This window comes from Bos indicus, chromosome 29 (genome assembly GCF_029378745.1).
Source record: "Bos indicus isolate NIAB-ARS_2022 breed Sahiwal x Tharparkar chromosome 29, NIAB-ARS_B.indTharparkar_mat_pri_1.0, whole genome shotgun sequence".
Lineage (NCBI taxonomy): Eukaryota > Metazoa > Chordata > Mammalia > Artiodactyla > Bovidae > Bos > Bos indicus.
The window spans coordinates 39,092,785-39,114,978 of NC_091788.1; the positions used below are offsets into that span (position 1 = coordinate 39,092,785).

Genomic DNA, 22,194 nt, shown 5'->3' on the forward strand with positions numbered 1-22,194 from the left:
GTGTATAATCTTGAACCCAAAACAATAAAGTAAATGGCAAGGGGATCATACTTATCAATAATTACCTTAAATGTAAATGGGTTGAATGCCCCAAACAAAAGACAAAGACTGGCTGAATGGATACAAAAATAATACTCCTATATATGTTGTCTACAAGAGACCCACCTCGAAACAAGGGACACATTCAGACTGAAAGTGAAAGGCTGGAAAAAGTTATCTCATGCAGATAAAGACCAAAAGAAAGCAGGAGTAGCAATACTCATATCAGGTAAAATAGACTTTAAAACAAAGGCTGTGATAAGAGACAAAGAAGGACACTACTTAATGATCAAAATATCAATCCAAGAAGATATAATAATTATAAATATAAAGGCACCCAACATAGGAGCACTGCAATATGTAAGACAAATGCAATATACAAATGCACTATGTAAGACAAACAAAAGCCCAGAACCAGACGGCTTCACAGGTGAATTCTACCAAAAATTTAGAGAAGAGCTAACACCTATCCCACTCAAACTCTTCCAGAAAACTGCAGAGGAAGGTAAACTTTCAAACTCATTCTATGAGGCCACCATCACCCTAATACTAACACCTGACAAAGATGCCACAAAAAAAAAGAAAACAACAGGCCAATATCACTGATGAACATAGATGCAAAAATCCCTAACAAAATTCTAGCAATCAGAATCCAACAACACATTAAAAAGATCATACATCATGACCAAGTGGGCTTTATCCAAGGGATGCAAGGATTCTTCAATATGGGAAAATCAATCAATGTAATACACCACATTAAAAAATTTAAAAATAAAAGCTATATGATTATCTCAATAGATGCAGAGAAAATCTTTGACAAAATTCAACATCCACGTATGTTAGAACCCTCCAGAATGCAGGAATAGAAGGAACATACCTCATCATAATCAAAGCTATATATGATAAACCCACAGCAAACATTATCCTCAATGGTGAAAAATTGAAAGCATTTATCCCTAAGGTCAGGAAAAAGACAAGGGTATTCACTTTCACCGCTACTATTTAACATGGTTTTGGAAGTATTGGCCACAGCAATCAGAACAGAAAAAGAAATAAAAGGAATCCAAATTGGAAAAGAAGATGTCAAACTCTCACTGTTTGCAGATGACATGATCCTCTACATAGAAAACCCTAAAGACACCACCAGAAAATTACTAGAGCTAATCAATGAATATAATAAAGTTGCAGAATATAAAATGAACATACAGAAATCCTTTGCATTTCTATAAACTAATAATGAGAAAATTGAAAGAGAAATTAAGGAAACAATTCCATTCACCATTGCAAGAGAAAGAATAAAATACTTAGGAATATATCTACCTAAAGAAATAAAAGACTTATATATAGAAAACTATAAAACACTGGTGAAAGAAATCAAAGAGGACACTAATAGATGGAGAAATATACTGTGTTCGTGGATCAAAAAAATCAATATAGTGAAAATGAGTATACTACCCAAAGCAATTTATAGATTCAATGCAATCCCTATCAAGATACCAACGGTATTTTTCACAAAGTTAGAACAAATAATTTCACAATTTGTATGGAAATACAAAAAACCTCAAATAGCCAAAGTAATCTTGAGAAAGAAGAATGGAACCAGAGGAATCAACCTGCCTGACTTCAGGCTCTACTACAAAGCCTCAGTCATCAAGACAGTATGGTACTGGCACAAAGACAAGGATATAGATAAATAGAACAAAATATTAAACCCAGAGTAAATTCCACACAACTATGGACACCTTATTTTGACAAAGGAGGCAAGAATATACAATGGAGAAAAGACAATCTCTTTAACAAGTATTCCTGGGAAAACTGGTTAACCACTTGTGAAAGAATGAAACTAGAACACTTTCTAACACCATACACACACACACACACACACACACACAAACAAAACAAAACAAACAAACAGAAAACTCAAAATGGATTAAAGACCTAAACGTACAATCAGAAACTATAAAACTCTTAGTGGAGAACTTAGACAAAACACTCTGTGACATAAATCACAGTAGTATCCTCTATGACCAACCTCCCAGAATATTGGAAATAAAAGCAAAAAGGAAACAAATGGGACCTAATTAAAATTAAAAGCTTCTTTAAAACAAAGGAAACTATAAGCAAGGTGAAAAGAAATCCTTCAGAATGGGAGAAAATACTAACAAATGAAGCAACCAACAAATAATTAATCTCAAAAATATACAAGCAACTCCTGCAGCTTAATTCCAGAAAAATAAACTGCCCAATCAAAAAAATGGGCCAAAGAACTAAACAGACATTTCTCCAAAGAAGACATACAGATGGCTAACAAACATATGAAAAGTTGTTCAACATCACTCATTATCAGAGAAATGCAAATCAAAACCACAATGAGGTACCATTTCACGCCAGTCAGAATGGCTGCTATCCAAAAGTCTACAAAATCAGTAAATGCTGAGGAGGGTGTGGAGAAAAGGGAACCCTCTAACATTGTTGGTGTGAATGCAAACTAGTAGAGCCACTATGGAGAACAGTGTGGAGATTCCTTAAAAAACTGGAAATTGAACTGCTATATGACCCAGAAATCCCACTGCTGGGCATTCACACCAAAGAAACCAGAACTGGAAGAGACACGTGTACCCCAAAGTTCATCACAGCACTGTTTAAAACACCCAGGACATGGTAGCAACCTAGATGTCCAACAGCAGACGAACGGATAAAAAAGCTTTGGTACATATACATAATGGAATATTACTCAGCCATTTAAAAGAACACATTTGAATCAGTTCTAATGATGTGGATGAAACTGGAACTTATTATACAAAGTGAAGTAAGCCACAAAGAAAACCAACAATATAGTATACTAATGCATATATATGGAATTTAGAAAGATGGTAACAATAAATCTGTATGAGAGACAGGAAAAGAGACACAGATATATTAAACAGTCTTCTGGACTCTATGGGAGAGGGCGACAGTGGGATGATCTGGGAGAATGGCATTGAAATATGTATATTATCATATGTGAAACGAATCTCCAGTCCAGGTTTGATGCATGATACAGGAGGCTCGGGGCTGGTGCCCTGGCATGACCCAGAGGGATGGTACGGGGAGGGAGGTGGGAAGGGGATTCAGGATGGGGAACACGTGTACACCCATGGCAGATTCATGTCAATATATGGAAAAACCAATACAATATTGTAAAGTAATTAGCCACCAATTAAAATAAATAAATTCATATTTAAAAATGTGTAATTTCCAATGGGTGGGGACACAATTAGACTTGGTGCAATTTGAGACTCAATGATTGTTCCCTTTAATTCAGACCAGTACTGTCAACTCTCTGCTAAAAACTGGAAGAGTATCACCTCTACCTTCCCACAGTTCTCTGTATGTAGCTCTCTCCTGTGAACTCTAACTATATAGAATCATAAGTCTCTCTTCTTGGGGAGACTGTTTGTCTCCGCCTCGGTACACCTTCCATGTATGTGTTGGAAACTATTTCTAGAGTTGTGTCAATTGTAGAACTCTCCTTGCTTGCTCCCCACCTCAGGAATCCATTCTCTGCTGCCAGATGTTTGATGTAAAACAATGCTCTTTCATTTGTCTTTTCTACTTTGGAGTTATTTGAGACAGAAGGATAAATGTGTCCTTTACTCCTTTATGTCAACTAAAATGGAGGTCCCCCTGCAATCAGAACTCATTGAATGCCTTGTGAATGCTAGGCACTGACTTCTGTGCATGGGTGAAAACTTGATTGGGGATACGTGTTGGGGCCTAGGGAGCCCCAGTCTTGCTGGAAAAACGTGCCAATTACAAATAGTATTTGCTATGTGGTATGTTCAGTTCAGTCGCTCAGTCATGTTGGACTCTTTGCAACCCCATGGACTGCAGCACGCCAGGGCTTGCTGTTCTTCACCAACTCCTGGAGCTTGGGCAAACTCATGTCCATCGAGTTGGTGATTCCATCCAACCATCTCATCCTCTGTCCTCCTGTTCTCCTCCTGCCTTCAATCTTTCCCAGTAACAGGGTCTTTTCTAATGAGTCAGTTTTTCACATCAGTTGGCCAAAGTGTTGGAGGTTCAATTTCAGTATCGGTCCTTCCAATGAATATTCAGGTTTGATTTCCTTTAGGATGACTTGGTCGATCTCCTTGCAGGCCAAGGGGCTCTCAAGAATCTTGTCCAACACCACAGTTCAAAACCATCAGTTGTTCATTGCTCACCATTCATTATGGAACAACTGTCACATCCATACATGACAATTGGAAAAATCATAGCTTTGGTTATACTGAAATTTTCAGCAAAGTAATGTCTCTACTTTTAAAAAACGTGTATAGGTTTGTCATCAGAGATCAGATCAGTCTCTCAGTAGTGTCCGACTCTTTGCGACCCCATGAATCGCAGCACGCCAGGCCTCCCTGTCCATCACCAACTGCCGGAGTTCATTCAGACTCAAGTCCATCGAGTCAGTGATGCCAACCAGCAATCTCACCCTCTGTCGTCCCTTTCTCCTCCTGCACCCAATCCCTCCCAGCATCAGAGTCTTTTCCAATGAGTCAACTCTTCACATGAGGTGGCCAAAGGACTGGAGTTTCAGCTTCAGCATCATTCTTTCCAAAGAAATCCCAGGGCTGATCTCCTTCAGAATGGACTGGTTGGATCTCCTTGCAGTCCAAGGGACTCTCAAGAGTCTTCTCCAAAACCACAGTTCAAAAGCATCAATTCTTTGGCACTCAGCCTTCTTCACAGTCCAACTCTCACATCCATACATGACCACAGGAAAAACCATAGCCTTGACTAGACGAAACTTCATTAGCAAAGTAGTGTCTCTGCTTTTGAATATGCTATCTAGGTTGGTCATAACTTTCCTTCCAAGGAGTAAACATCTTTTAATTTCATGGCTGCAGTCACCATCTGTAGTGATTTTGGAGCCCAGAAAAATAAAGTCTGACACTGTTTCCCCATCTATTTCCCATGAAGTGGTGGGACAGGATGCCATGATCTTCGTTTTCTGAATGTTGAGCTTTAAGCCAACTTTTTCACTCTCCACTTTCACTTTCATCAAGAGGCTTTTGAGTTCCTCTTCACTTTCTGCCATAAGGGTGGTGTCATCTGCATCTGAGGTTATTGATATTTCTCCTGGCAATCTTGATTCCAGTTTGTGTTTTCTCCAGTCCAGCATTTCTCATGATGTACTCTGCATATAAGTTAAATAAACAGGGTGACAATATACAGCCTTGATGAACTCCAACGAGCAAGCATCTTTTAATTTCATGGCTGTAGCCATCATTTTCAGTGGTTTAGGAGCCCCCCAAAATAAAGTCTCTCACTGTTTCCTTTGTTTCCCCATCTATTTGCCATGAAGTGATGGGACCAAATGCCATGATCTTCATTCTCTGACCGTGAAGTTTAAACCAGATGTTTCACTCTCCTATTTCAGATTTATCAAGAGGCTCTTTAGTTCCTCTTCAATTTCTGCCATGAGAGTGGTTTCTTTGGCATATCTGAGGATATTGATATTTCTCCCAGTAATCTTAATTCCAGCTTGTGCTTCATCCAGTTGGACATTTCACATGATGTACTCTGCATATAAATTAATTAAGCAAGGTGACAATATACAGCTTTTATATACTCTTTTCCAAATTTGAAAGCAGTCTACTCTTCCACATTCAGCTCTACCTGGTGTCTTGGCCTGCATACAGACTTCTCTGAAGGCAGGTAAGATGGTCTGGTATTCCCATCTCTCTAAGTTTTCCAGTTTGTTGTGATCCACACAGTTAAAGGCTTTTGTGTGGTCAATAAAGCAGGAGCAGTTGTTTTTCTAGAATTCTCTTGCTTTTTCTATGATCCAACGAATGTTGGCAATTTGATCTCTGGTTCCTCTGCCTTCTCTAAATCCAGCTTGAACATATGGAATTTCATAGTTTATGTACTGTTGAAGACTTGCTTTGAGAAATTACTTTGGTAGCATGTATTATGAGTGTAACTGTGTGGTAGTTGAACATTCTTTTAAATCACCTTTCTTGAGCAATGTAAGGAAAACGACCTTTCCAGTCTTGTGGCCACTGCTGTTTTCCACATGTGCTGGCATATTGAGTGGAGCACTTTAACAGCATCATCTTTTAGGATCTGCTACAGCTCTACTGCTGGAGAAGGCAACGGCAACCCACTCCAGTACCCTTGCCTGGAAAACCCCATGGACGGAGGAGCCTGGTAGCCTGCAGTTCATGGGGTCGCAAAGAGTCAGACACGACTGAGCAACTTCACTTTCACTTTTCACTTTAATGCATTGGAGAAGGAAATGGCAACCCACTCCAGTGTTCTTCCCTGGAGAATCCCAGGGACGGGGGAGCCTGGTGGGCTGCCATCTATGTTCGCACAGTTGGACATGACTGAAGCGACTTAGCAGCAGCATAGCTCTACTGCAATGCCATCACCTCCACTAGCTTTGCTCTTAGTAATGCTTCTGAAGACCCATTTGACTTCACATTTCAGGATTGTCTAGCTCTAGGTGAGTGATCACACCATCATGGTTATCTGAGTCATTAATATCTGTTTTGTGCAGTTCTTCTATGTATTCTTTAACCCTCTTCTTAATATATTCTGCTTCTGTTAGGTCCATCCCATGTCTCTCTTTTATTGTGCCCATCTTTGCCTGAAATATTCCTTCCCTATCTCTAATTTTCTTGAAGCGATCTCTGGTCTTTACCACTCTATTTTTTCCCTCTTTTTCTTGGCACTGGTCACTAGGAAGGCTTTTTTAAAATCTCTTCTTGCTATTCTTTGGAACTCAGCATTCAGATGGGTATGTCTTTCTATTCTCCTTTGGCTTTTGCTTCTCTTCTTTTCTAAGTTCTTTGTAAGGCCTTCTCAGACAACCTTTTTGCATTTATTTTTCTTAAGGATGGTCTTGATATGGTATGTACAGACTAAAAAAAAAATGAAGATCATGGCATCTCATTCCATTACTTCATGGCAAATACATGGAGAAACAATGAAAACAGTGACAGGCTTTATTATCCTGGGCTTCAAAATCACTGGAGATAGTGACTGCGGCTGTAAAAAAAGAGATGCCCATTCTTGGAAGATAAAGCTATGAAAAACCTAGACAGCATACTAAAAAGCAGAGACATTATTTTACAGCAAAAGTCTGTATAGTCAAAGCTATGGTTTTGCCTGAAGTTGTGATGGATGTGAGAGTTGGACCATAAAGAAAACTGAATACCAATGAATTGATGCTTTTAAACTGTGGTGTTGGACAAGACTCCTGAGAGTCCCTTGGACTGAAAGGAGATCCAACCAGTCCATGCTAAAGAAAATAAGTCCTAAATATTAATTGGAAGGACCGATGCTGAAGCTGAACCTCCAATACTTTGGCCAATTGATGGGAAGAACTGACTCACTAGAAAAGACCCTTATGCAGGGAAAGATTACAGGCAGAAGGCAAAGGGGAAGGTAGAAGATGAAATTGTTGGGTGGCATCACCGACCTGATGAACATGAGTTTGAGCAAGCTCCAGGAGTTGTTGATGGACAGGGAAACCTGGTATACTGCACCCCATGATATAGAAAAGAGTTGGACACGACTGAGACACTGACAGGAGAGGACATCAGAGAGCAAGGCTTTGGGGTCCAGTCAAGCCTGTGGCCCTGGTGGAGTGGTGAAAGTTTTAGGTGGAAGGGGAGGCTTCCCATCCTCTGGCACAGGTTCTTCAATCCAAGGCAAAGGAGCAGATTTTGAATGTGTTACCAAATATTGTTTTCTAAAAAAACAAAACAAAACAACAACAACAACAAAAAAAAAAAAAAACAACCTGTTTTCTTCAGGAGTGAAAACTTTGCCTGAGTCTGTTCTCTAGATTTTACTGAGGTATGTGGAAGGGATCTGTAGTGGACTGAGTCTGCAAAAATTAAGTGACCAGCTGCTAGAGGGCTAGGCTTATGGTAGCCATTCTGCACTAGATGGAAAAAAATCCAGAGAAAAAGAGTCCCTTCTGGAGTGTACATGCCAATGTATCACATTGTTTCAGCAGATCACTCCAATGGTGTTTTGGGGCAAGCAAGAAATGCGTGATGGATGGCTTGCTTTTGTCAATTCCTGTGGGTAGTTCGATGACTAAATGTTTGGTTATTTAACTGCATGGTTGGAATTATGCTTGGGAAAGAAAACTAGATGAGGTCCAGACATATTTCGACATTAAACAGCAAGCATAGGAAGGTTACTAAGGCAACTATAGGTAATTTAAACATGATGGGCCAAATGGCAAAAGATACATTTAACAGGCTGAGATTGGACTGTACAGGTTTCCATAGTTGTCATGGTGCCCATTTTCCAGACAAGTAGCCATAACAGCTACTTGTTGCTATGCTGGAGATGTGGGAAACTGACAGGAGGCCAAGAGCCTTTATGACTTCCCTTGCAGTGTGATTTCAGGGGAGAAGTAAGTGAAAAGGAAAGACTGGCTGGTAAGGCTCAGGAAGTGAGTAATCTGAGCCAGTAATCATCCGCTATTGTGGGAGCCCAGAAAACAGAAGCATCGGCTCAGTCAGAGTTCTGTGTCATGGTTCAGAAATAGATGCCATTTGGCTTGAATCAGTACTTAGCCTTGGGGATGGTAGCCATAACCTCTAAACAGATTTCCTTCTCCCCAGGTGGCAGAATAATTCATATTTGTTCCAGACTCAGGAACCCAGAAAGCCCTCTCAGGGCCGCTTGCTCTTTGCAGGCACACATGCAATCTAGAACGTGGAATTACCATCATGGTGCCCATTTTCCAGATGAGAAAACTGAGGTTAAGAGACTTGATCAAGCTCACACAGCTAAGCATGTGAAAAACCAAGCACAAACCTCGGGTAACAGTCCTCAAATTGTGTGTTTTTGCTCCACACCCACTGGGAGTGGTGGGTGGTCATCTGGCACCAATGCTTAGGCAGAAGCAAACAATATTCACGTTTAAATTGAAGAAAGTAAGGAAAACCACTAGAACATTAAGCTATGACCTAAGTCAAATCCCTTATGATTATATAGTGGAGATGAAAAATAAATTCAAGGGATTCAGTCTGGTAGCCTGAAGAGCTATGGATGGAGGGTTGCAACATTGTATGGGAGGTGATCGTCAAAACCATCTTCAAGTAAAACAAATGTGAGAAGCCAAAGTGGTTGCCTGAGGAGGCCTTAAAAATAGCTGAGAAAATAGGAGAAGTGAAAGGCAAAGGAGAAAGGGAAAGATATATCCAACTGAATGCAGACTTCCAGATGAGAGCAAGGAGGGATAAGAAAGTCTTCATAAGTGAACAGTGCAAGACTTAGAGGGAAAGAACAGAATTGTAAAGACTATAGATTTCTTCAAGAAAAGTGGAGATACCAGAGGAACACTTCATGCAAAGATGGGCACAGTAAAGGAGAGAAAAGTGAAGTACCTAACGGAAGGAGATGAGATTAAGAAGAAGTGGCAAGAATGCATAGAAGAACTATACAAAAATGTTCATAATGCCTGGGATAGGGATGATGCTGGGGTCACTCACATAAAGCCAGATATGTTGGAGTATGAAGTCAAGTGGGCTTTAAGAAGCATCACTACAAGAAAAGGTAGGGAAGGTGATGGAATTCCAGCTGAGCTGTTTAAAAATCCTAAAGAATGAGGCTGTCAAAGTGCTGCATTCAATATGTCAGCAAATTTGGAAAGCTCAGCACTGGCCACAGTGCTGGAAAAGGTCAGTTTTCATTCCAAACCAAATGAAAGGAAATTCTAAAGAATGTTCAACCTATCATGCCATTGTGCTCATCTCACTTGCTAGCAAGGTCATGCTCAAAATCCTTCAAGCTATGTTTCAACAGTACATGAACCGAGAATTTCCAGATATACAAACTGGTTTGAGGAAGCAGAGATCAAATTGCCAACATCCATCGGATCATAGAGAAAGCAAGGGAATCCCAGAAAAACATTTCTATATGCTTCACTGACTATGCTAAAGCCTTTCACTGTGTGGACCACATCAAACTCTGGAGAATTCTTAAGGGAATGTGGGTACCAGATCACCTTACCTTTCTCCTAACAAGTCTGTATGTAGCTCAAAAAGCAGCAGTTAAAATCAGACACAAACTAACTGAAAGATTTAAAACTGGAAGAGGAGCATGACAAGGTAAACATTGTTACTCTGGTTATTTAACTTATATGTAGGATACATTTTTTCAATATGCTGGTCTGGATAAATCCCAAGCTGGAATCAAGATTGCTGGGAGAAGTATCAACATCTACAGATATGAAGATGACACTACCCTAATAGCAGAAAGTAAAAAAGAGCTAAAGAGCCTCTCAATGAGGAGAGGAGATGAAAAAACTAGCTTAAACTCAACATTCAAAAAACTATTCACAAAAAGATACTCAACATTCATGGCATCCAGTCCCATCACTTCATAGCATATAGATGAGGAAAAAGTGGAAACAGTGGCAGATTTTATTTTCTTGGGCTCCAAATCACTATGGACCTTGACTGAAGCCACAAAATTAAAACACACTTGCTCCTTGGAGGGAAGAAAGGCTGTGAAAAACCTGCACAGTGTATTAAAAAGCAGAGACTCACTCTGCTACAGAGGTCGGTAATATCAAAGCTATGGTTTTTCCAGTAATCTGATAGAGATGTGATATCTGGACCATAAGAAACGGTGAATGCTAAAGAACTGAGCTTTTGAACTGTGGTGCTTGAGAAGATTCTTGAGAGTCCCTTATAAAACAAGGAGATCAAATCAGTCAATGTGAAAGGAAATCAAACTCTGATCCCTGCTGTCTAAGCTGAGGCATCTATTGAGGGTCACCAGGTGGAAAGAATGGATGGTTCCACTGCAAAAGTGCCTGACCATGGCAGCTCCAAGCAAACAGTTTGTAGCCCCACCCACGGAGAAGCTCAGAAAGCCTGAAGGCTCTGTGTACCCTGGGTCTCCCGATATATGCGTTGCATTCTCCCCAGCAGCATTGGAGGCCAAGGAAGGGGCATTCTGGGCCCTGAAGTAGGGGTGTGGCTCAGGTATCCACTGGGGCCACCACTTACCAAGTAGGACTAGAAAGGAAAGAACTGGCATATGTGGCAGAGAGCTGGTGACTGGGATGTGGGAACAAAAGGGAACCAGCTCTGCATGAAGAACCTCACCTAAACTACCCTGAAGGACATGCCCAGTGATAAGATCATTTGAGATGGGATGAAGAGAGTCTATTTCATTATCCCTCATAATTCCTCTGAATGAGGAGGTGGTGGAGTTGGTGGGTTATCACAAACCTTTCCATGGTCTAGACTATCTCCCAGTCGCTTTCTTTGGGGCTGCTTCTCTCCAGCTTTGGTCATGTAGTTCTGGAGGAAATTGACGATCATGTGTGCTGCTGCGTCATGGCCACACGACCATGTAAAGCCATTCATAGGACCCCATGGTCCTGCCAGGATAGCTGATCTAGGACTGTACATATGATCTGAGGTGGGTCATTCAGAGAACACCCTCAAACTCTGATGTCTTCAATATTTTCTTTCCTTATTGGAGATGGCTTCGGGATATAAAACCCTAGAGCAGGTAGCTTGGACTCCTGCACTAGGTGTAGAAGCCTTAATGAAGAAAGTTGTCAGGCTAAGACCATCAAAGAAGAGGGAATGAAAGAGTGAGTGTGTGAAATAGAGAACTGATGACTTCTGATTTTTTTGGGCCCAGTCATTGAGATCTTTGTGTTTGCTGTGAGTCTTGTGTCCTGGATTCCCAGAATCATTTCAATGAGTCTCCCCTTTCCTTGAAGCCTGTTGGAGGTGGACTCCTCTCAACTGTGATTCAGACTTTGTTCTAGACCCTTCCCTATCATTGTACACCTCCCAGAAACAAACAGAGGCACCCATTTGTTTCAGCACCATTACGAGTAAAACCCTTTATTCTTTATTGAGAATAGGGTGTGCAGACCACCAAACACAGTTCACCAGCATCCTGGGCAGGAGTACCCTAAGTGTGATTTAGTGTTTGCTCAGAGTGGCCTTTCTGATTCCTGAACCACTCCAAATTTATACTGCCTGTGCCAAGTCAATCCTGTAATTTCCTTGATCAAAGACTAAAAAATACAGCCTCAGGAAGGCGTCACCCAGCATCCAGGTCTCTCTAGATGTCCTCACTGTGTTCTCTTTAAAGGTGGTATGGCAGTGGCCTCCAGAATCCTGGGGGAGTCAGAGACACACACCAGTCAGCCTAAGCCCTTACCTGTGACTCCCACAAATATCCAGACCCAGCAAAATTCTTTGTTTTATTTCCCTTTTTTGGTAAGTATCAAGGGATTTTCTCCTTAGCAAGGGATATGAGAGTTCATCCACAACCAAAAAGGGCCAAAACATGAGGTTGCCATGAGGAAGGGTGTGGGGGAGGGGAGGACTGGGAGTTGAGGGTACAGAGGAATGATAAACAACAAATCCTACTGTAGAGCATAAGGAAATATATTAAATATCCAGTGGTAAACCACATGAAAAAGAATAAGAAAAAGAATATATATTTCTGTATGTGTATAACTGTGTCACGTTGCTGTGCAGCAGAACTTAACACAACACTGAAGATTAGCCACACTTCAATAAAATTTTTAGAAAAGAAAAAGAGTGTCCATATTTCTCCTCTCTCCTAGTGTCTTTCCTTCTGACTCCTGCTCCTTGTTTTCTCTGCAGAGAATGCTGGTTCTCTTCCTGCGTCCCCACAATCTGTACTTTATTAAAAAAAAAAAAACTTTATTTTGTATTGGAGTATAGCTGATTAACAATATTTTGAGTTTCAGGTGGACAGTAAACAGACTCATCTATATATATCCATGTATCCTGGTCTCAAATATACCCCTCCCATCCAGGTTGTCATATAACCTGGATGGGAGTACCCCGTTCTACACAGTAAACCATTGTTGGTTAGCCATCTTAAATAGAGCAGTGCACACAACACATTCTTGAAGACTTAACTTAGGAACTCTGGGAAGCCTCCTTTGGCCCTCACTCACCCTCTTTTGCCACTCCAAGCTTGGTTGGGTAACGTACTCTGGTTCCCCAACCCCACTGGTCAGTCCTCATCATCCCGAGTAAGTCCCCAGTGCCCCAATGCATAGAACCCTGTAAGGCCATTTGCATGGAATCCGGTGCAGTTTTGCCTAGAAACAAGCAACCCTCCATATGGCTCCATGAGTTTACAGTTTTAGAATTACTGAAATTCCCTCCCTTCCTCAAAGTCTTCTTTAAGCCCATCAGCCAGCTCTGAACTCCCTCAGTAAGCTGACATGAAGCCACCCTGTGCTGGGGCTGAGCAGTCACTGTGCACCCTTTATTCACATTAGTATCAAGACTCCCCACAGAGGGGTTGGGTAGCCTGACTCACAAAGGGGGCACCCGGCCAGAGCTAGGGGAAGATGCATCTGAGAACTAGGGCGACCGTGTAATTTATCATCCAAACCAGGAAAACTGCGAGAAGGGAAGGGAGACTGTTAATCCCTATGGTGGGACAGCACACTGGGACTGTCCCCAGCCATTCTCCTTGTCACATGACTTATTTCAAGGACTGCTAGAGCTGACTTTCCATATTCATCCATCTGAGGGATCAGATTTAACTGAAGCTCTTTGAACACTGAGGACCTGAGTGACCCCCTCTCCTTGTGACTCCAACCATGCCAGCACAGCATGGTGTCTCCACATTGATTTTAGGGTGATCAGTGTCCCAGATGGCCCTTTACTCTCAAGTGGTTCGTCTTGTGGGAGACTCTGGCCAGCCCCAGGGCTCAGCAACATCTGCAATAGTGTGAGATGGCCTGCAGAGGGCACCCTCTTCCCAGTAGCAGCCCAAGGGTTCCTGCAAGTTCCTAATTGAGAACCACCCCTCAGGGTCCTCTCCTCACCTTGAGGATGTAGGCTTGAGCTGGGACTGGGTAGTTGATACCATTGATGGCGAAGATAATAGAGGACAGGGTACTGACCACAAAGCATGAAACGTAGTGCTATTAGAGAGAGAGGGAGAGAGGTTGGCCCTGGAGATCCTCCTTGTGTGTGGAGACTGGGAATGACCCTGGGGCATGACCTTGGAATCCCTTCGTGTGGCACCAATGAGCTTCTGGATGTTACTGACCAGTCTTCTTGGGCCAAGGACCAGTGATGTCCCATTATCCACAAAGGCCTTGCAGCCGGCAGAACAAGCAATAACCTTTCTTTTCATGGAGATGCTGAGAAGCAGTGTGACAAAGCAGGCATCAAGGTCACTCTCAACCTCCCCAGAGCTGCCTCCTTCCTGACCATCTTCTAAACAGCCCTTTCTCTCTTGCCCTCTTTTTCTTTGCTCCCGACACGGCACCTTCCTTGACATTCTTGAATGCAGTACTTGAATACACCAGGCTCTTTTGCACCTTGACACAAGCTGGGCTTCCTTCCTAGAGGAGCCCCCTCCCCTTTGACTAGCAAATTTCTTCTCATCTTCCAGATTCCAGTTTAATTGTCATGGTTTCAGGGAAGTCTTTTCCCAGGTGTTTATCAATCTCCTTTCTTGACAGTCTGTAGACACTTCCTCATGTCTAGCATGAACCAAAGTCACAATTCACTATGTGTGTGTCTCATTTCCTGTGCATCTGCCTTCTTAATGTGAGGGCAAGTTTTATCCTCATTGCCTCCTTAAAGTACCTGGCACACAGTGGATGCCCAGTGCTTGTCTGTTTAGTGAGTGAATGAAGACTGTGAGAATAATGAATGAGAAACATCCAGAGAGCTGTTTCTTATTGGGAACAAATAATGGGTCAATCGCAGAGTGAGGATGGAGATGCACGAGGGCAGCAGATTCTCATAGTGGTGGGAGAGGGGGCTCCTCTGGGAGAGGGTGTCTACCAGCACTGTTCCTACAACCAGCTCAGATGCTGAGACCCTGGCCAGGAAATACATGACTAGCCCACAGAAACTCCAAAGGACAAGTCAGCTTTTGTCTGAGGGTATCACACAGAATCCTATCAATTATGCCTCTTGTTCTCAGGTCACTCCTGGATCCCACCTTCCTGATTCTGTTATAGCCCCTCCCCCACTGTGTGCCCATGAACTAGGGGTGTCTTTTTTAATAGTTGCTTTCACATCTTAAGACTCCAGCAAATCTCTGTACACTGCTCAGTAGTTGCTCCCTTAGGAGACCAGTTCTCGTGATTTGTTCAGGACTTTCCCTGTTTTTTACCTGACATTTGTCTGTACTGAGAACTTCCTTGGTCCCAGAGAGCCCCAGACAGTTGGTCATCTTATACCTCTGTTCAGGCTGGAGAAATTCTCCCTGATTCTCTGTTCACCACACTGTAGAGTCCTCTAACCATGTTCCACACCTCACGACACAATGGGTACAGCCCTCTCCTGGCTGCACAGTCCTCTCCAGACCCTTTTAGGACCTGGTCAGAGCCCTGGTCAGAGGGCCTGTGGATTATGAACCCTTGAGTTGTTTACATAACTATCTGCTTGTGTGTTTGTTTGTATATGTTTTTGTATGTGTGTTTGTATGTGTCTCTGTAAGTGCTTGTGTGTCTCTGACTAGCTATGCATGTTTATATGTGTCTCTGTATGTTTATATGTGTCTGCTTGTGTGCTTCAATGTGTCTGTGTGTCAGTGTCATTGTGGATGGTGTATATATCTGTGTGACTGTGTGTTTGAGAATGTATTTGTGTGTGTCTGCCTGTGTCCATGTACAGTAGCTGGAGCATTATTTGGGCTGAACCTCAAAGGGAGAGGCTTACCTGGCCATGTGTAACTCCAGTCTCTGGCGTGGATCAGTGGTACCCAGTTGAGCGCTCCCTGGCAGTGGGATTTATCCACCCCACCAAATATCACACTTCCTCTCACCCTGCATGTGTAGAGAGAAGAGAGAGGGGGATCCTTGGAGGACAGTAGCAACAGCACTGTCTGAGAGCTGTGCTGGTCCACCCATCCAGGCCCTAATAAGGTCTCCATGTACAGATGCAGAAATCGAGTCTAGGAGCGATTGAGATCAAGACCGAGGTCGGTTAATGGATAATAAGTGGCACAGAGGAGCTTAGAAGCTCAGTCACCTGGCTGGGCTCCACCCACTCTATCTTCTGAGGATGCCATACCTCCTGTGACCTGAGTGATGAGACACACTCAGAGGACATGGTGCTGAACCATATTGGCTTTCTCCTTGTCAAGCTTGTCATTTTTCAGGAAAATCAAAGCCTGGGAGTTCTAAGGGTGTGGGTTCAGGTCACCCAGATTTGGCTCCGCTGGCCTGTGACCTCTACTTTTCAAAGGGCCCCACACTCAGAAGGGACCCCACCTCTGCTCTCCCTGTCTAGAAATGCCTAATATTTCTTGAACAAGGGATCCTACATGTTTGTTTTGTGTCCCACACTTTCATTTTTTTTCACTGGCTCCTGCAAATTCGGTAGCTGGTCCAGGGTTCCCAGTAGAATGCTAATGAGGAAGGAAAGATATCCACCATCCTTCTCCTTCCTTCCTGATCAAATTCATAAGCAAATTGTATTGCTTTTTCCTCCAACTTGTTTCCTGTTGCCTTCCATTAGTCTTCCTCCTCACTCAACCCACTAGACCAAGTTACTGGTCTTGAGCCCAGGAGCAGGGTTGTGTTCCAAGAAAACGTTATTCATAAAAGCCAGTGGTGAAGACAGGTACAACCCTGGGGCTACATTTACCCTGGGTTAGATTATCTCTCAGGATTCTTCTTTATCAAGTGTTCTATAATTTTTGTGCAACTGAATGCATCTTATAGCTACTTTGGAGAAAGGGAGTGTCCATCTCAGACTTACTTGCTCAAGTAGAAGGCAAAACCAGGCTCAGAATTGGCACCTTGATTCTTCAGGAGGTCAAAGATGGGGATAGCTCCAAAAACAGATATGTTGGGGTAGTTCAAGCCCAAGTTGCCATCAAAAGGTGCACCCTCGCACCCGTATTCCACAAAGCTTAGACTGAACAGCTGTTCAGTACATATAAGGTCCCAAATATGTGGGAAAGAAGAGTGTTCCCACTTATAGATACGTGAAGTGGGGCTAGAACTGGGCTGGGGTGCATTGCCGTTAAATACTTAGAGAAGAATTGAGGCTGGGCTGTGTCTTTGGTGGACCTCAGATGGTTAGACCATGCTGGGAGGGGAATTTGTGTTTTATTTGTGAGAGGCTGTGAATTTTAAAACATCTGCCTCTCTGAAAAACACCACCTGAGTGAGTCAAATTGGCCTTGTGGCTTCTGTCCAGGTAGGGTAACCAAGAGTCAGGCCAGGACCCTTTGGTGCCCCCTTGTAGACAATATGAGTCGAGAGCAAGGTAGCCTTTTCTGTCATCACTATGACCTAATTACAGGAATGGAGTTAATTCTCTGTAAGGTACTGTGGATTATGCATCTGTCCAGGAAGACAGAAGCCAAAAACACAGTATTGCTTGCAGGGATCAATGAAACTGCTGCCTGGGAAATTCACTTTTGGGGATATGTGTATATTTGTGCGAGTGTGTATGAGAGAGAAAGAGAGAGAGAGGACCTACTCAAGTACTTTGGGGAGGCAGGCCATACGTTTTATGAGACTCTCAAAGGCACCCTAGAGTGAGAATTCATTTATTAGGCCCCTTGATATCTCTGGCCTCCAGTTTCCCACTCTGGATACCTGAAGCCCTTGACTGCCCCAAGGATCCCCAGATCACTTTCATCCTGTCCCTAAACACCCTACAGCAATTTCAGTCCTGAAAAGCCAACCCAGCTCCACCGTTTAGCACACGTGTGACCCCAGCAAGGCCCTTGCTGTCTGTAACTCAATTTCCTCATATGCCTCATAAGCTAATCAGACCATCTGCTGTGTGTGGTTGTTGCAGGTTTAAACCAATTATTTCCTGAAAGTGCCTGGAACAGTCTGTGAATATAAAAATGGGTGTTTGTTTCCCCTCTTCTCACTCCCAGCAAAATGAACCTTGAACTGCTCATGGGCAGAGGAGCTGCAAGTCCACACCTCAAGTCACTCTCTGGGTTAGCTAATCTGTTTGCTCGTGTGTCACCACAGGCACTGCCTTCCCAGAGACAGGATCCTGTGGATAAGATGGCCAATGTCTATGGGAGTTAACTAGGAAGGGTCCTGCCAGATGGTCATGCATCTGTTTTGCAAGCAGGGGTCACTCTATAGCCAGTACTGACTCAGCTTCTCTTTACACATTTCCTGAACGGTGTTATAAGCAAGAAATCCCTTCATGCTCCCAGATCCATAGGCGATCCTGAAGATCTTTTGTGTAGGCCAGAAGGTGGAAGACTTGAAATGTCTGAACCTAACTTGTGTAGCTGAAGACACAAGAGATGAGTGTCATCATGTGCCAAGGGTGGAAACAGGGCAGCAGGGCAAGTGAAGGATGGTCCAGGTAAGGGGTGTCTGTACTCACAGTAGGCTGGACTGGGGAAAAAGAGGGAGGGCACCCACAAGTAAAATGAACCTGTGTCAAAGATAACCTGGAATTACTGAGGGGGTGTTCAAATTGTGATGTTACCCCCATAGAGCATCTACAGGGAGAAGGAAGGAGTCGGTTAGTGCAGAACTGGCTACCCACTCTTCCCACACTGATGTCTCCCTCTGGTGTCATATATCTCTTGAGATCACTTTCCAACCACTGTGAAGCTCACAGCCTTTCATCACAGAGGTGCTTGCATTTGATTTTTTTTTTCCTGTGCTACATTATATGCAGGATATTGATTCTATAACCAGGTGTTGAAGTGGTACCTCCTGCATTGGAAGCACAGAGGTATAACCACAGGACCTCCAGGACCCTTGGACACCCAGGGAAGTCCTGCTGCCTTCATTTGAGAAACACTGTAGTCTCTTCAAACCCAGCCTTAGCACCCACTTCTCCAGGAGGTCCTTCTTGATCAACCTCAGCCACTCCCTCTAAACTCAGACCATATCCAATCAACACCACACAGGTGACCCTTTCATTTGACACGTATTTACTCTTTGCCTATCATTCAGGCTGGCATGGGCATTTTTGAAGACAAAAGAAGCCTTTTTGCTCATCTAAAAACAGTAACCACTGTGTTAGATTCTGGTGGCCTTACACAGAATACGGGTTCAGTAATTTTTTACTGCTGTGGTGCTTGCATCTGTGGAAACTGAAGTCCTCTGCCTGGTTATTCACAATTGCTTTGCAGTTGATTCTACCTTCTGATCAGAGATGGTTCACTCTTCATCTGTAACTAATTGACTCCCTTAGTTCAGAAGGAACTGCTGCTGCTGCTAAGTTGCTTCAGTCGTGTCCGATTCTGTGCAATGCCATAGACAGCAGCCCACCAGTCTCCATCGTCTCTGGGATACTCCAAGCAAGAACACTGGAACGGGTAGCAATTACTTCTCCAATTCAGGAAAGTGAAAAGTGAAAGTGAAGTCGCTCAGTCATGTCCGACTCTTAGCGACCCCATGGACTACAGCCTACCAGGCCTCTCATCCTTGGGTTACTCCAGGCAAGAGGACTGTAGTGGGTCGTCATTGCCTTCTGCTCAGAAAGAACAATCTCCCTCAAACTAATCACACATCTTTGACACAGAAATGGATGTTTATTTGCCACCTGGTAATTTCTGGGCCCAGTCACCAAGACAAGAATTGAGAATGATAGTCCCTTCTCCTCTGCATGGGGCCCCTTTAGCCTACTGTGTCTGCCTCCTGCAGGAGCCACAGCCCCAACATCCCACGTGGCACCTCCAGATGAGCCCCAGTGCTAGGTTAGAGCACCAGGGGGCGCTGTGGAGCACTATCCTTCCAAAACACTCTCATCCATAATGTTCCTCAGGGGGTGTATAGTTATATTTGAGCCCCAAGAAGAAATCTGAGACAGTCTGTAAGCATGTTCCTTCAGGAAATTGTTCAACATGTTTTTTTCACTTAGGGTATTTCTCATGGTCTTCACTTTCCTTAGAAAGTGAACATTTGACAAAGAAAATGAAGATGCTACATTTAGCTGTCAGTGTTAAGGTATAACTGTCATTATGTGGCACTGTGTATTTGATAATCATTTTATGAGTCACCTTATTATAAGAATTTTATGCATATTCTATGGAAAAGACATAGGTTTGAATAAAGATTCTGTTCTGTAATGTTGGATAAGCCATATGACCATGTGGGGTCTCAGTCTCCCCTTTGGTAAAATGATGGAATGTAATGATTCAAACCCTCTAACTAGCATATCTTGGGGATAAGTGAAGTGATGGATATAAGGTGCCTGATATATAGGAAGTCTCAACAATGACACTAGCATTGCTGTTGCCATCCCACTGTATCCTTCTCATAGAAGCTCAGGTAAGAAGGTAGAAGGGGGATTCCTATCCTCTTTTACAAGGGAGGAATTTGAAATGCAAGAGGTTTATGAATTGGCTGTGGTCACACTGCTTGTCAGATATAAAACACTGTATAACTAGCTCTCCCAATATTTCTCCAGGTTGAAAGAGAAGAGAGAGTTGGAAAAGAATCCAGGAGATAGGGAACAAGTTCAGGAAATGTAGAAAATTAAAAGAAAAGTGAAAAGAAACACCACAGAAAGAAATACACTCACAGAGATTTCTAAAGGGATGGAGAGATAAACGATAGTGATACAGAGATGCAGACATAGGCATATACACACTGAAGTAGAGAGGGAACAAAGAGGGCATGCTAAATAAAAGGTATAAAAGTGCTATTCCACAGGACCACACCTACATCTGCATTGACTGTGCACTGAACAATTGCAAGGAGTTCCAATTTCAATAGGTCATTACATGACTGGACCCAAGAGTTGGGCAACTATGCAAACCTACATCAAAAACCTTGGGTCCCACAGTTCCTATTGCAAGGTACTTATCAATAAGTAAGGCCTGAACTTTAAGATTGTCAGAGAAATATTCCATTCTGTTCTAAATCTGATGAGTAGAAGAATAATCATATGAAAAGAAAAATCACAGAAAGCAAGATGATGTGGCTTACAGTCTCCATACATACATAACTCTGCAATCTGAGAAGTCCAGCAGCCCGAGGAGCACAAGCCACTTTATGCTTCTTTCCTGGCTCCAAGGACTCAGGAAAGTTCAGGTTCTTAGCATGTAGTGGTGACCGGAAACCTCTAGTTATATATGCTCTGACATGCCCTAGTTTAGCCCTTTAGGCCAATAATAGGTCTGAAAAAACACAAAGGTCTCGATAAAATCTTTACCTTCAACAGTGTCCTTGGCGAGTGGACTTTGAAGCTTCACAGAATACAGAGAATTGAACTGTAATCTCTTCCTTGAAGGTTGGCTGGAAAAGCAAACTGATTTGCAAGGACATCTAAGAAGATCGAGAACCTTGCCTACTTGGGAAAAAAAAAAAAAAACTGCTAAGAACATCTTAAAAATGGATACTAAGGGATACTAAGGCTCAACCATCATGCTTTCATGTCATCTTCATAGCCACTTCCTGAGATATGCATTGCTGTCTTCATTAGAGAGGAGATTGCTAGGAGGATCAGTTGTCAAATGGCCAAGTGAAGACTTCAGGGACAGTCCAGGGAAATACAACAGGCTTTAGGTAGTGGGTCTAATGGCAGACATCAGAGGCACCTATGATGCCAGGCTGCATCAAAGATTTAGGGCAAAGCAGTACTTCAATTGCATGGTTTCAGTATTGGAATAAATGTCATATGCATCCATAAGATATTTTATATCATCCAACAGACATACAAGGAAGAACTGTGTGCTGGGTTCTGGGTTAAAGGCTTCAAAGTCAAAGTTGATCAAGACAAAAGTTGTCTTTATCTTAAGAAAGCTAGCAGTCTAGTTCTCACAAAGTTATGGCCCCAGGAGGCAGGAGATATGATACTAGGACTAGGTTGCCATGTTGAATCCTGAGCTGCACAGGCCTTACCACTGGGAGCAGCCTTTCCTCCAGTTCACCCATGCTGGAAAGCAGACCAGTTGGCCATGTTTTCAAGAGAATCAGAAGTTTGGATATTTATGTACAATCTACTTATTTTAATGTTAAAAACTATATATATAGATAGATAGATTTTTACCCGAAAAAAACAGTGAGAATGAAATCTCCACAGAGATGTGCTGGAATCAGGCTTCAGTCTCTGCAGGTTTTTATTTCTCGCCTAGAGTTGGGAGTGCAGTGGGGACAGAGAGGAATTTAATTCATGTTGGTTGATTTACAAAGAGACTGAATTCATACTG

General features: G+C 42.8%; 1 protein-coding gene across 1 annotated transcript; it reads right to left on the reverse strand.

The window, feature by feature from the left end:
* Positions 1-12,053: 12,053 nt before the first annotated feature.
* LOC109554209 (pregnancy-associated glycoprotein 1-like) lies at positions 12,054-21,919 on the reverse strand. The gene is given in 8 exon segments (XM_070782800.1): positions 12,054-12,203; positions 13,904-14,002; positions 14,083-14,224; positions 16,803-16,996; positions 18,194-18,312; positions 18,411-18,528; positions 19,782-19,973; positions 21,887-21,919. Coding segments are annotated over 8 exon segments (1,047 nt in total).
* Positions 21,920-22,194: the final 275 nt, after the last annotated feature.